The 15,106-nt window shown below is 47.2% G+C and overlaps 1 gene segment (V, D, J or C); it reads left to right on the top strand.

The window, feature by feature from the left end:
- The first annotated feature begins 543 nt into the window (after nucleotides 1–543).
- LOC140896816 (T cell receptor alpha variable 9-1-like) lies at nucleotides 544–1,193 on the top strand. The segment is given in 2 exon segments: nucleotides 544–589; nucleotides 874–1,193. Coding segments are annotated over 2 exon segments (366 nt in total).
- Nucleotides 1,194–15,106: the final 13,913 nt, after the last annotated feature.

Here is a 15,106-nt window from a genome sequence, read left to right as displayed (position 1 = left end):
TCGGAAGTCAACAAAAGCAATTTAAAACAATTCTTCCAAGAATTTTGGCCGAGAATCTCAAAGGAGGCTAAGGGAGTAAGGCACGAAAATCCCATTAAATTTCTCCTTTGAGAACCCCAGACTTCATTCCTACTAGATCTACGTGTGCGAATGTGACCCCCAATTACAATAGGACTGGAGTGACTCGAGATATTTATACTCACAATGCCAAAATAAGCTAGAGAAATATGACGATCACCTTGCAGGGAAAATGAAGCACAGAGCTATTGAGAGACTTGTCTAAAGTCATGCAGAGACTCTGTGGTGTAGCTGGAAACCAGATCTCCAAGCAGGGTTCTAACCACAAACCCAACCTTCCCTCGCTAGCTGGCTGTCAGCTACAGACCAACCTGAACCCAGCGTGTTTCAAGTCCCGAACAACTCCCTCTTCCTTTGGGATGGTTTCTGGTGAACCTTCTACAACTGCTTTAAGAGGCGTGAAGTTAATTTTCCTGTGAGCAGCAACAGCTGAGAACCTCAGGTTCGGTCGCTAGAAGACAAACTATGGAGGCACGTTTTATTATCAGCATTTGGCTGTTTATCCACCTGGGTAAGGTGTCTAGGGCTCTTTAGAGCATCCTAAGGAAACCAGGCGCCCAAAGCTCACCCAACTCTAATTCTAGAGCTTTTCCTAACCCAAACCCAAACGCTAACTCTAAACCTCTACGCTAACCCACAGCTCTACCCCTCACCCTATCCTCAATTCACGTGGTGTCGGTCGCCTAAACCCCTTAAACGCGTTTGAAGTGCCCGCCTAAAGTGAAACACCCGAAACTCTTTCCGTGGGCCAAATGCAATGGAATTGGTGCCATTAGGTTAATCCTTGTGTTGCAGGTGTGGTGCTGGGTGACTCGGTCCAGTCCAAGGACCCCCAAATGTCTGGAACAGAAGGAGAGCATGTGGCCCTCAGTTGCTCCTACAGTACCAGCTATCCCGGTTCCCTCTCTCTCTACTGGTACCGCCAGTATCCCAACCGAGCCCCGCAGTACATTGAGCAGAGAGGCGCCAAGGGAAACACGTATGATCATACTGCAGATTTCGCCCAGCAGAGGTTTTCTTCCCAGGCTGATGACAGCTCCACCCTTCTGAACATCCCAGTCCTGGAGCCGACAGATACAGCGGTGTATTACTGCGCCCTGCAGAGGGCACAGTGACAGAGCCCTATGGCAGAGCTGTACAAAACCCCTTCCAAACTTATTGCAGCTGCGGTTAGGCACATTGAGGCTGGAGGCAGGGGCCCTTGGCAGATTTGCTATACTGTGATGAAATTCAGCATTTGGAGCAGTTTTGGTGGTGTCAAGGTGTATCTTCCGATTCCTCCCACAAGCAAATTCCTGTACAGACATAAGAAGGGCTATACTGGGTCAGACCAATGGTCCTTCTAGCCCGTATCCGACAGTGGCCAATGCCAGGTGCTCCAGAGGGAATAAACAGAACAGGTAATCATCCAGTGATCCATCCCCTGTTGCCCATTTCCAGCGTCTGACCAACAGGCTCCAGGGACACCATCCTCGCCCATCCTCTGTCAGCCTTAGTTTTGCTGGGTAACATAAAAGAAAACGTGTATGTTAGCGTGGTTTGTTAGAGTACTAGTGTTTCCTTGCACTACTTTTAAATAATAACCTAGATTAAAGCAATGCTGGTATGTATGTTGGGGGCAAACAGAGGTTTGATAATCTAGGGCAAAAAATATTTTAACCAGGAGGACACACACACGCACACACACAGAGCTATAGAAAGAGACAAGCATTAAAATAATTGTTCTAAAAATACGGCGAGGATGTTCAAAGGAACCCAGGTGAATTAGGCACCTAACTCTTAATTTCTCTTTGAACATTCCAGACTTCCTTGCTAAAAAAATCTATTTTCTTGAATGGGCTTCTGAATGATATCTGAGCGCCTCAAATTATCCAGCCTCACGATGGAGTCGTGAGGGAAAGATGGTCCTATTCCTGTCTTGTACAGGTAGGGAAAGGGAGCAGCAGAAAGATCTCATCTGGCTTGCCCAAGGTCAGAGACGGGGCTCTGTAGCAGAGCTGGGAATCGAAGCCAGGATTCCTCTATCCCAGCCCAGAGCTTTAGCCACCAGCTCACTCTTCTTACCCCACTGTCACCCCTTTGTCAGCTGCAGACTGAGCACAACTCACGGTGTTTCCTGTGTCTGTTAAGAGTTTCCCCTCAAAACCCTCCCGCCTCCACTAGGCAGGTTTCTCATGAACCTCGCCCGCCACCCAGTCAGTTGTAGCTGCCTGAAGAGCCGTGAAGTTTAGATTCCTCTTAGCTGCGGTATCTGGAGCGTCCCACTTCGTCAAAATAGGAAAAAAATCATGGAGACGTATTATATATTCAGCATTTGGCTATTTAATCACCTAGGTAAACAGGCTGGGGTTTCTGAGATAGTCGAAGGAAGTTACAAGTCCGACTTACCCTTCAACCTTATCTGGAACCTGGCTCTCCCCCGACCCTTAAACCCTAAACCGAACCCGACATCGAACGGCAGTGCTAAATACCTGCCTTTACTCTAGCCCTAACCTTATTTTAAACGCCATCGGGCGCATAAACCCCTTAGGATTCTTCGAAATGGCCAGTCTTACACCGCAACGCACCTCTGCGGGTCAGGTACAGGTGAACTGATGCCCTTAAATTCGATTGTTTTGTTGCAGGTGCTGCTCTGGGGGACTCGGTCCTGTCCAGGGAACCCCACCTCTCTGGAAGAGAAGGAGACGCTGTGACCCTCTCTTGTTCTTATGAGACCAGCTCTACCGGCTACGTCTATCTCTTCTGGTACCGCCAGTTTCCCAACCAGGCCCCGCAGTACATTCTCTGGAGAGGAGTGAAGCAGGCCAGAGGTGACAGTGATACCGCAGATTTCGCCAAGAAGAGGTTTTCTTCCCAGGCCGATGACAGCTCCACAGTTCTGAGCATCGCAGCCCTGGAGCCGGCAGACACGGCGCTGTATCTCTGCGCCCTGGATGTGGCACGGTGACAGAGTCACATAGGAGAGCCGCACAAAAACCCTCCCACCCCTGCTGCACTAGATTTTCAGAGATTAATCCTGTTTGCAGATCTCCGGAGGGGACTCCTTCCACTCTGTACAACCGCATATTTTGGGATGACGAGGGGACCTCAATTTATTTGTTCTAGCTCCCTCCAAGAGTTAAGTATTTAAAGAGCTACATTCAACTGTCACACTTGGAGAATGTAAAGGGCACCAGCTTAAATCATGAATAATCTTAGACATTTTCCTCCACAGTTCTCCAGCGGGCCTCTCCGTGTGTAGTGTGGGACAAAAAAAAAAAAAAAAGAAAGAAAGAAAGAAAGAAAGAAAGAAAGAAAGAAAGAAAGAAAGAAAGAAAGAAAGAAAGAAAGAAAGAAAGAAAGAAAGAAAGAAAGAAAGAAGAAGCTCATTTGTACTAAACTGCGGCGTGCAAATGTGCGGATAAAAATCCAGATAACAAATAAAATAGAAATCCTTATTTCTCGTAAAATGAGGGTGCAAATGAGTGAGTCAAATATGAAAAAAATACTGTTTAAAATCCCATTTGTGGAAAAATGTGGGTGAAATATTTTTAAAAATTAAGTGAAAATAAGTATGCTGGCCAGTATCAGAGGGCTAGCCATGTTAGTCTGTATGCACAAAAACAACGAAAGTTTATGCCCAAATAAGTCGGTTAGTCTTAAGGTGCTACCGGACTCCTCGCTGTTTTTCCATATGTTGGGCTGCGTGTGATGGGGGGAAGCTACAGCGCACCACGCCGCCAAAGGGACCTGAGTATTCAAAGGGAAGAAACACTCATAGGATGGGCTGATTGGTTCGGTAACTGACATGCCTTTGTATTACTGTTTTTTAAAAAGCACAATTCCCACCCGGTAACAGTGATGCTTCCTAGGAGTGGGGTGTGGCGAACTAATGGCAAAGCAGCGCCATGTGCTGGTGAATGGAATAAATACGTGTTGCGAGTCGAAACCCCTTTCACTGTTCTACAGAATTTGAATGTTCTCCCATTGCAGCCGGAATGCCAGTAAAGGCTGTGGAAGAAACACACTAATAATTTAAAACAATTCCTCCCACGAATCTCTCCTGGGATTTTCATGAAAGCCGGGGAGAGTTAGGAGGCGTGTTAGGAGCCCGACTAAATCCCAGTCTATATTACTAGTCAATACGACATGATCCCCATCACTTTAATATCTGAGTGACGGAAAAGGATTTATCCCCAGAATACCCATGGTCAGGTAGAGAAATATTATCACTCCTCTGTACAGAGGGGGAGCTAAGGCACAGAGAAACTCAGTCAATTACCCAGATTCGCTAAGCGAGTCTGTGGCAGAAATGGGAAACTGAGACCTCTGGTTTCCCAGAACTCAGCCTTCTTCACCACAACCCCATCCTTCTTCCCTCCCTCTCATCACCACTAACGTCAGCTGCAGACTAAGCTGAACCCGATCTATTTCCCCACCCAAACTCCTCCCTTTTCCCCCAGCCTGGTTTCTCATCTGTGGTCCCCAGTTGTAACTGCAGATTCTTTTCGCAGCAACATCTGGGACGAGTCAAACCTGGCTGCTATAAAAGAAATCATGGAGAACTCTTTCATTTTCAGCATTTGGATGTTCAATCTCTTAGGTAAACAGGTTGAGATGTTTAAAGGATCTGAAGAGATTTAGGCGACCAGCTCCCAATACATTGTAAACCTCACCCTAGCCCTGCTTAACACCCACCTCCCATCTCTAATCCTAACCCCAATAATTGGAGTTATCTTGACCCTAATCCTAAAATTAACCTTAATGCCAACTTAATTTCTTTGGAGCAAGGCATCCAAATCTCCTCGACTTCTTTGCAATCCCCAGCCTTCAAGTGTAATGAACTTGGAGTCATTTACATGTGTACCAAGTGCAGCTGAGGTGATGTCCTTGGATGTGATTGTCTTGTTGCAGGCGCAGTGCTGGGAGACTGGGTCCAGGCTAGGGAACTCTACCTGTCTCGAAGAGAAGGAAACGCCTCTGTGACTCTCAGTTGTTCTTACAATACCAGCGATACCCCTATCTGTCTTTACTGGTACGGCCATTATCCCAACCAAGCCCTGCAGTACGTTCTCCGCAGAGGAGCGAGGGGATACACTTGGAGTAATACCGCAGATTTCGCCCGGGGGAGGTTTTCTTCCCAGGCCGATGACAGCTCCACAATTCTGAACATCACAGCCCTGGAGCTGGCAGACACAGCGGTGTCTTACTGCGCCCTGTAGAGGGCAACGTGGCAGAGCCTCACAGCACAGCTGTACAAAACCCCTCCCTTCCCTTGCTGCAAAGAGACGTTAAGAGAAACCGAGGCGAGAATCAGCGTCCTGCAGGGGACTTGAAAGCGCTGTTAAAAACATACTGAATGTTGGTTTCAAGATACTGCCCCCAAACCTCAAATCCTTATTCAAACAGCTCCCTTAAATCATTCCCCGGCCTTGCAGAATACACAGTGCATGGGCTTTGTCAGGCAGGAAACATCGTAGGAATATTTTCTTATTATAAACTGGGCCCCGCTTCTGAGAAATCCTAATTGTGAAAACCTCCGTTTATTGACATATGTGGGATAACACTATGGCAGTAAAAAACTATCCTATTTGTGGTTGGGTAAAGCGTTGTTTAGCTACCGGTTTCCAATGGACCAGAGTCCAATCTGTATCGGAACATCAAATAAAATTATATTTGTGATTGAATATTAGAAAACTTGTATGAGTTTGAAAACATGAGTACAGTCAGGGTCTCTTTGTATGTTGTGGAAAATCAATAAGCGAGCAGTGCTACCTACTGGCGGGAAATATGAATACATTTTATCATTGGAAATCTATCCATGACATTTAGATTCCTCTTCGCAGAAGCAGCAGGGGAGGGTGTCAGACCGGGTCCCGTCTAGGGGACGCCATCGAGATGTGTTTTCTTCTAACTCTTTGGGTATTTACTCGTCTAGGTGATTACACGGGGGGGTTTCGAAGAAGTTTGAGAGCGTTTAAGGCTCCGAAATTCCATGGAACATTAACCCCAACTCTAACCCTAATCCGAATGGTATCCCTAAGCCAAACCCTCACATTGATCCTACGTATAACCCTCACCGTCACCCTGATTCAATTCCTGTTGAGCACCTAAATCTTTTAGAGTTCTTCGTGAGCTGCGTCCATGGGCCCAACTGAGAGGACGTCCTGGAAGGCGATTGTCTTGTTCCAGGTGCTGTGCCGGGTGACTGGGTGGAGTCCAAAGAACCCCAAGTCTCTGGACTAGAAGGAGACTCTGTGACCTTCCGCTGTTCTTGTCATAACAACTATACCGCTTCTGTCTATCTGAATTGGTGCCGTGTGTATCCGAATCAAGCACTGTAGTGTATTCTGGTGACAGGAGCGAAGCGTGCTCAAGGTTTCAGTGGTACTGTAGATTTCGCCCAGGAGAGGTTTTCTTCCCAGGCGGATGACAGCTCCACAGTTCTGAACATCAGAGCCCTGCAGCTGGCAGACACAGCGGTGCATTACTGCGCCCTGCAGAGAGCACAGTGACAGAGCCACACAGGAGACCTGCACAAAACCCTAACCCTTCCCTACAGCGCTGGAGGTTGCAGACATTGAAGCTGCCCAGCAGCGCTCCTGAGGAGAGTGATCACTAAAAACAGCGATTTTGGCATGATTAAGTTGTTAAAGCAGCTCCATTAAAACGACATCCCTAGAGAAACACAGAATTGTAGGACTGGAAGGCCCTGTGTTATCTTCTAGACCATCTCTGACAGTTGTTTGCCCAACCTCCCTTAAAAACCTCCAATGAGGGAGATTCCACAACCTCCCCAGGCAATTTATTCCAGTGCTTACTGACCCTGACAGGGACTTTTCCCTTATATGTTGAACGTAAACTGCAATCTTGCTGCAATTTGAGCCAGTTGCTTTCTTGTCCTATCCTCAGAGGATCATTGGAACGATTTTTCACCTTCCTCCTTACAGCAGCCTTTCTAGTACTTGAAAACTGTTCTCATGTCTCCCCTCGGTCTTCTCTTCTCCTGACTAAACAAACCCACATTTTTCAATCTTGCCTCATAGGTCATGTTTTTTAGACCTTTAATCATTTTTGTTGTTCTTCTCTGGACTTTCTTCAAATTGTCCACATCCTTCCTGAAATGTGGTGCCCAGAACTGGACACAATACTCCAGTTGAGACCTGTTTTTTTTTCTTTTCTTCCCAACAGTATTACACTCTTGACTCATAGCTTTAGCCTGTGGTCCATTATGACCCATAGGTCCCTTTCTGCAGTCCTCCTTTGTCAAGGCTGATTCCCCACTCTGGCACTTTGAGTACAGAAGATGGGGGCCTGCAAATACCTTAAAAAATACTTGCTACTCCAGGCTTGTATTAAACTCCCAAAGTTACAGATCCCCTGGCTTTGGGTCTAATATCTGCCACCACCCAAATTCAGAACCCCCTTGAGAGCCCAGGAAGACACACTAGGGAATTCCTTCCTGTGGGGTACCCTCAAGCTCTTTCAACCCTCCTCCCGGGGAAGAGCCAATGAAAGAAAAGAGAAAAAGAAATCAGCTGTTGCCACCAGCTGAACCTGGAACCCTTTGTTCCTCTTAGTAGCTAACTGAATAACATGTGCACAGACCTCTTCACCTCCTAAGACACAGCAATCCTAGAAAACGCATGTGGAAAATCAGGCTGTTGCTAGATATTAGAAGAGATACTGAAGAGGATTAAACACCAGGAATGGCTTCCCTGGGGTCCAGCTTAAAGGTTACAAAAGAAAACAAAAGCACCTGTGTTTAGCACAGGGGAATCCACAAGCCCAAAATAAAGAGATGAACCTGATCATGTCTAACTAAACATTTCCTGTCCTACTTACATATCTGTAGTTCCAAATGAGTAATTCTAGGTATGAATGCTGAGGAATTTTCATACAGGGTCCAAGCTTCTTACAGCATAGCTGCTGGCTCTGGCTCTCCAGCGGAGAGAGCAAAAACAAACAGACCACAGAGGGGATTTTTTTTTCCAATATGAAAGTTTCTAGTCTGCCCATTGGCTTTTCTGGCCAGGTGCCAACTCACTTCCTCTTACCTAAGTATTTCAGGGAGACTTCTTAACCCTTGAAAGGTAAGGCAAGTAGAATACCACTACTAAGAAGGACTTTTATAGCTAACTGAGTGGCTAGGTGTCCATAAAAGGGTGCTCCTCCCACCCCTCATTTACCACATCCTTCCTGGACAGTCACTTCCCATTTTGAAGGTTGTTCCTTCCTAAGTGGAGTACTTTGCAGTTGTCCTTATTGAATTTCACCCTATTTACTTCAGACCATTTCCCCAGTTTGCCCAGATCATTTTGAATTTGAATCTTATTCTCCAAAGCACTCGCAACCCCTCTGAGCTTGGTGTCATCCACAAACTTTATAAGTGTGACCTCTATGCCAGTGTTCTTCCTTGCAAGGCCCTCAAGCCAGTGGTGGCTACCATCTGCCCTCAGTGTGGCTCCCTAAGTTCCCTGTAGGAGAGAGGGCCCCTCCCCCAGAACTCCCTGCTGCCTGCCAGCAGGGGAAGAGAGAGACCGTTTCCCTGGAGCTGGAGACCCTTTCCCTGGAGAGACCCTCTCCCATGGAAGGAGAGATCCATGCAGCTGGCAGGGAGAGGGCTGGGGGGAGTCCTCCAGCCCCAGCCCCAGGGCAGGCTGCCTGCACCCCAAACTCCTCATCCCTTGCCCCATCCTGCAGCCCTCACACCCCGCATCCCAAACATTGCCTCTCAGATTGAAGTTATTTTTGCCAAAGTGCCCACCACTTCAAAAATAATGAAGAGCACTGACCTGTGTCATTATCTAAATCATTGATGAAGACATTGAAAAGAACAGGACCCAGAACTGATCCGTCAGGGACCCCACTGGTTAGGCCCCTCCAGCATGACTGTGAACCACTGATAACTACTCTCTGGGAACGGTTTTCCAACCAGTTACACACCCACCTTATAGTAGCTCCATCTATGCTCCATTGCTTTCCTTTGTTAACAAGAAGGTCTTGCAAGACAGTAGCCAAAGCCTTACTAAAGTCAAGATATACCACGTCTACCACTTCCCCCCATCCACAATACTTCTATTCCCGTTAAAGAAAGCAGTTAGGCTAGACAAGTAATCATTTTAAATCAGCTTCCAACGGCCATATAGGGATTTGATGAGTTTAAAGAAACAAACAAACAAATTTGTACTAAAAAGGGACTAAAATGTTATATCAATTTATACAGATTAAAATATTATAAATTATCAATTTATGGAAATGTGTGGACACACCGTTTAATATTAAGAAAAATGCCATTGTGTATTAGGGCTGGGATTTACACAGCTGCCTATTGGATTTGGACAGCCAGATCCCATTAATTTTAAGACATCTGCATCTCGTGGGCAGCTTTGAATATCTCCACTTGAGGCTTTCTAAAAATGAATGAGAAAAAATACAGACCCATAGAGAGACAAATAATTATATATTTCAGAACAGGGAGGGATAGATAGATAGATAGATAGATAGATAGATAGATAGATAGATAGATAGATAGATAGATAGATAGATAGATAGATAGATAGATAGGGTGTATGGGCATAGATCACATCTATTGGAAAACCCTTTGAGATCCTCAGTGGACAGCAGACACAGCGGTGCTAATTTTTATAGTTCATTTGCATCTACTGTTATTGGCAGAACTAAGTACCGAGATGAACAGTGTCACCCAAAGACAAGGACAGCTGACCGGGGTACAAAGTGAATCTGTCACACTGGACTGTACTTTCTCGACTGAAGATGCAGGTTCTGACACATACTGGCACGAACCGGACAGCAGCGGCCAGACGAAGTGCCTCTTCCGAAACTCTGCCGGAAGCGAGCACAACGGGGCTGGGAGCCGGTTCTCACTGAACTTCAGGAATCCCGAAAAATACGTGGTCTGAGAATTGCAGAGTTAGAACTGACCGATTCGGCGATGTTTTTCTGTGCTATAGCTGAGGGGGCCTTAGGTTACCACTGCGGGTGGGTTAACAGAGGCACCTTTACAAAAATCCAGTGATCAGTTTTCTCTTGACTCGGAGACAAAACTGGCGCAGTTAGAAATCAGCAGAAAGAGACACAACAAGCCATAAACAGGGGTTTGAATCAAACGGTGCAGGGTGTGACGGAAACCGCACGGGCACTAACTGTGGAAATGTCACCCTTTTCCAGGAACCGTCCCCCCACCTCCCCCAAAATACCCAGAACCTCATGAGCCAGATGTCAGTACCTGTCACACCACAATTCCCATGAAGAGCTCCGTCTGCTTTTGGGGCCAGACCCCAGCAGGTAGGAATGAGACCTCGCTCCATTAGTGTAAACGGGCCAAAGTCTCAGCTGGTGTAAATAAAGGTTGCTCCATTGGCTTCAATGGCCCAGATCCCCAGGTCGTGAGTCAACGGGCTTAATTTTGCTTCACGCTGGAGAAAGAACCCTAGGCAATTTTTTTCTCTGGACTGTGAGCAGGGAGGGCCCTGCCCAGATCTGTGGCAATGGGATCCTTGTGCAGTCCCGTGTGTGTGTGTGTGTGTTTTAGCCTCAGAGAAAAGTAAAAACCCTGTTCGACCTTGTGATTCTTGCTGAGCTCTTGTCTCCGAAGATGAGACAGAGCTAAGTTGCTCCTACTGAGCTGCGAAAGAGATCTGGAGGTTAGAAAAGTACCACGTGACAGGAACCAGCCAAAGCCACAGCGGGTGGGGTAAACGCTACCGGAGGGTATTAGTTCTGTTCCATGGTGAGGGAAACAGGCTTCAAGGGGGGTCTATAGGAGAGGACTAAATGGTTTTGCCACAGATTTAATTTCTCTGGTTTGAGTCTGTGAGAGAAACTTCACCATAAGAGAGTACTCTATCCTGGTTCCTCTATCGCACCCATCGTTGTGGTGGCTGGAGCCCTTGAAGGTCTGGGAACAATACATTTAACCATGAGCGCTCCAGAAATCCTGCTTTGGGCAGCAACAGCGTTCCTCTCTTGGAGTAAGTGTCCGCTAAAAGGGGAAACGAACGTTAGACCTTCTGTCACCTATTGGATTTGAGCAGGGGGTGGAATTAGAAGCCAGGATTCCTGGGTTCTGTTCATAGCCCAGGGAGGAGAGCAGGGGTCTAGCGTAGAGGTGGGCAAACTACGGCCCGCGGGACCATGCTGCCCAGCCCTTGAGCTCCCGGCTGGGAGGCTAGCCCCCGGCCCCTCCCCCGAGGTCCTAAAAGGCCTCCGTTCTCCTCACACGAGAGTGGCTGTCGATGTGCAATAGTTTTACATGCTTAATTAGGGAGAACTTTTTCTGTTTCCTTCCCTGCAGGTTTCAGCCAGGGACAAGGCAGTGTCACCCAAACACAAGGGCAGCTGGAAAAGTTGGGGGGTCAGACTGTCACCCTGGAGTGTACTTTCTCCACTGCAAGCCAGTATTACTACTTATTTTGGTACAGACAGCAGCGATCAGGGACAATGGATTTCCTCTTCCGAATAGATGACAATAACGATGAAGAGAATGGAGCCGGGAGAAGATTTTCTGCACATTTCAGGAAATCCTCAAAATTCTTCAGTTTAACCATTAAAGAGCTAGAGCCGACCGACACGGCGATGTATTTCTGTGCTCTCGTGGAAGACACTGTGAGGCGTTTAATAGGGAGACCTGTACAAAAACCCACCCCCTTGGCTTTCCTATCATGAGAAACACAACTGTAGAGGAGTATCCCCAGGCCACAGACAGATGGTTAAACAAGGTGATGGGGCTGGTATAAACCACACGACCTGACACCTGTGAAGACTTATGGGTCTCATTCACGATTGATTTACCTCAGATTAATGCCAGTTTACCCACAGTGGGTCTGCTCCCAGTTGCGGTGAATCACTGTGGGTCAAAGGGAGTCAACTGGGCCAGGTCCACCACAGGTGTCAATCGGCTGTACTCCCATTCCCCATCTAGAGTAAACCAGCATGGGGCCAGTGGGATAGATACACAAAGGCACAACACACAGAAGCACGCAGACACACACGCACGTGCAAACACAAACATAGAGACAGACAGAAAGACACCCACACCCACAAAACCAGCACACACAACACAGAGCTTTTAAGTCTTCCACGATGTCTTTAATTCAGTTCTCACCAAGTAGCAACAAGAAGGACAATAAAAAGGAAAATGAATAAGAAAAAATGACAGAAAGTCAGAAACCGATCTTGCAGGAAGTTCAGTGGGAGGAATTTGTCCCAGGAGTTCTCACTGGCGCTTCAGTTGCAAAACACAGCACGTTTCCTGTGTCTGTTACGCATTTCCCGAAGCCCTCTCTCTTCTGCTCGGCTGGTCTCGCATTAACCTCTCCGAGTCCTTGTTCCGAGAAGTTGCCTTTAAGATTCTTCGCAGAGACCTCTCAGCTTGTCCGGCTGCCGCTGTCTGAGGCACCATGGAGACACCTTTCATTCTCAGCCTTTGCGCCTTTAACCAAGTAGGTAACCGGGTGCTGTTTTTTGGAAGAACTTTTATGGAATCAGGATCCCAACTTCCGTTCTACCCAGAACCCGAACCCTGATCCCAACCCAGCTCCTCACGCCACTGCTAACCCTCACCTTAATTCTTACGCTAGCCTTAATTTGTTTGAAATTAGGCGGATAAACCCCTTGGGCTTTTTTAAATGTCACAGCCTAGACCTGCCAATGCACCTGGCTGTCCTTGAACGTGAGTGTTTTTTTGCAGATGCGGTGCTGGGTGGCTCGGTCCGGTCCAATGAACCCTTGGTGTCCAGGTCAGAAGGAGACACCATGATCCTCAGCTGTTCTTATGAAACCTGCTGGTGTCTGTCTCTACTGGTACCGTCAGTATCCGAACCGAGCCCCGCAGTACTTCCTCCTGAGAGGAGCAAAAGGGAAGAGTAGCTGCCATACCGCAGGTTTCGCCCAGCAGAGGTTTTCTTCCCAGGCCGATAACAGCGCCACAGTTCTGAACATCGCAGCCCTGGAGCCGGCAGACACGGCGGTGTATCTCTGCGCCCTGAGCCTGGCCCAGTGACAGAGCCACCCAGCAGAACTGTGCAAACCCTGCTCCTCCCGCCCAGCCCTGCTACAGGGGAAGGTACAGACATTAAAAGGGGCAGCAGCGGCTTGAAACAGACGGAGTCCTGACGCTGCTTAACGATACAGCTCCCCTTGTCAGTTACTGGTTTATTTAAAGAGCTAATTTAAACATCACCCTTGGCTATGGGCATGATCTTTAATTAGGAAACTATTAATGCCGCTTTTCTTAGCTTACGAGACGACCTGTATCGATGTAGTGTGGAGGAAAACTCATTTGCAGTAAAATAAGTGCTAAAGGTGAGTACAAATGTAGATGAAGTGAACTATTGTTGAAAATACAAATTGAGATTAAATGCGAATGAAAAAAATCCCTTTTCACATGGACAATGTACTGGTAAATTGCTCATTTATGGTGAAAGGGGGGTAAAATACGCGAGTTAAAATAGGGGGGAGATAGTTAGAAATACCCGGTTTTGAGTGGTGGGGTAAAGCTGCAGGTACCAACTCTCCCAGAGTCACATCAATACTCCTGTTGTAGAGACATTTGCATTTTGGGTTGATTTGTTCGGGAACTATTTAATTGCAAGTCACTTTCCCCAAGAATATGTGTTGAGAGCCGAAAAGGGTAACGTAACAAAGCATTGCCATCAGCAGCTGGGAAATATAAGCTCAGGTTGTCATTGGAAACCCTTCCACTCTCTATAGATTTTCCCTTTAACTCGGGCTGTCGGCAAAGGCAGCAGAGGAAAGACGAAAATAATTTAAAACAATTATTTCAGGAGTTCTGGCCGGGCGTTTCAAAGGAGGTCAACAGAGTTGGGCAACTCATCCCGCTACATTTTTCTTGTGATAGCCCCGGACATTATTGCTGGTAAAAATGTTCATGCCCGATCCCAATGATACCCTGGTGCGTCAAGAAATCTGAACAATCCCTATAGTGCTTAGAAGAAGCCCCTCTCTTTTATGCAGCTGGGGAAACTGAGGCATATAGGATTTCCCATCGTCACATACAGAGTCTGTGGCACAGCAGGTCTCTGAGTCCCAGAGTAGACCCTTGTCTACAAACTCATCCCTCTCCCCTTAACAACACTAAAACATCAGCTGCAGGCTGACCTGAAGCCGCTGCGTTTCCTGGAGCTCCTCCCTCTTCCTCTCCGCTGGTTTCTAATGAATTTCCCACAGTTGTAGCTGCCCTTAGAGACGTGAAATTTATACACCTCTAAGGCAGTAACAGTATCTGAACATTTGAAATTTGATCGCTAGAGAAGATACTATGGAGGCGTGTTGTAGTCTCAGCATTTGGATATTCAATCTCCTAGGTAACTGGGCTGGGATTTCAAATAAGCCTAAGGGAACTAGACACTCAATTCCCATTGCACCATAAACCTAACCCGAAAATTCACCCTTACTCTTTACTGTAACCAAAATTCGAATGATACAACCTGACCCTCACCATAACCCTAAACCCTTATTCACATCCTCTCCTTAATCCTAACGTTAAACCCCCAACCTTTCTCCTGCTCATGGCGTTAATGCCAATGGAGTTCGGTGCCTAAATCCCTTAGACTTCTTTGAAATTCCCTGAAACTGCAATGCAGGTGGAATCATTTCCACGGCTCAACTGCAGGTTAAATGTTGCCCTTGAATGTGTTTGTCTTGTTGCAGGTGACGCGCGGGGAGACTCGGCTCAAGCCAACGAATCCGAAGTGTCTGGATCAGTTGGCGAATCTGTGACACTCAGCGGTTCTTACACTTCCAGCGATACCTATGTCTATCTCCATTGGTACCGACAGCATCCGAACCAAGCCCCACAGTCCATTCTCTATAGAGGAGCGAAGTCCTACAGTGGCCGCAGCCAAACCGCTGAACATCACGGCCCTGGAGCCGGCGGACAGAGCCCTGTATTACTGCGCCCTGCACTGGGCACGGTGACAGCCGCATGGGGGAGCCGTACAAAAACCCTCCCTTCCCAGCGGCAGGTGATGTTAGGCACCTCACAGGCATTTCTTTTCAAGAATGT

This window comes from Lepidochelys kempii, chromosome 13 (genome assembly GCF_965140285.1).
Source record: "Lepidochelys kempii isolate rLepKem1 chromosome 13, rLepKem1.hap1, whole genome shotgun sequence".
Taxonomy (NCBI): Eukaryota; Metazoa; Chordata; order Testudines; family Cheloniidae; genus Lepidochelys; species Lepidochelys kempii.
This window is presented reverse-complemented; position numbering and strand designations above follow the sequence as displayed.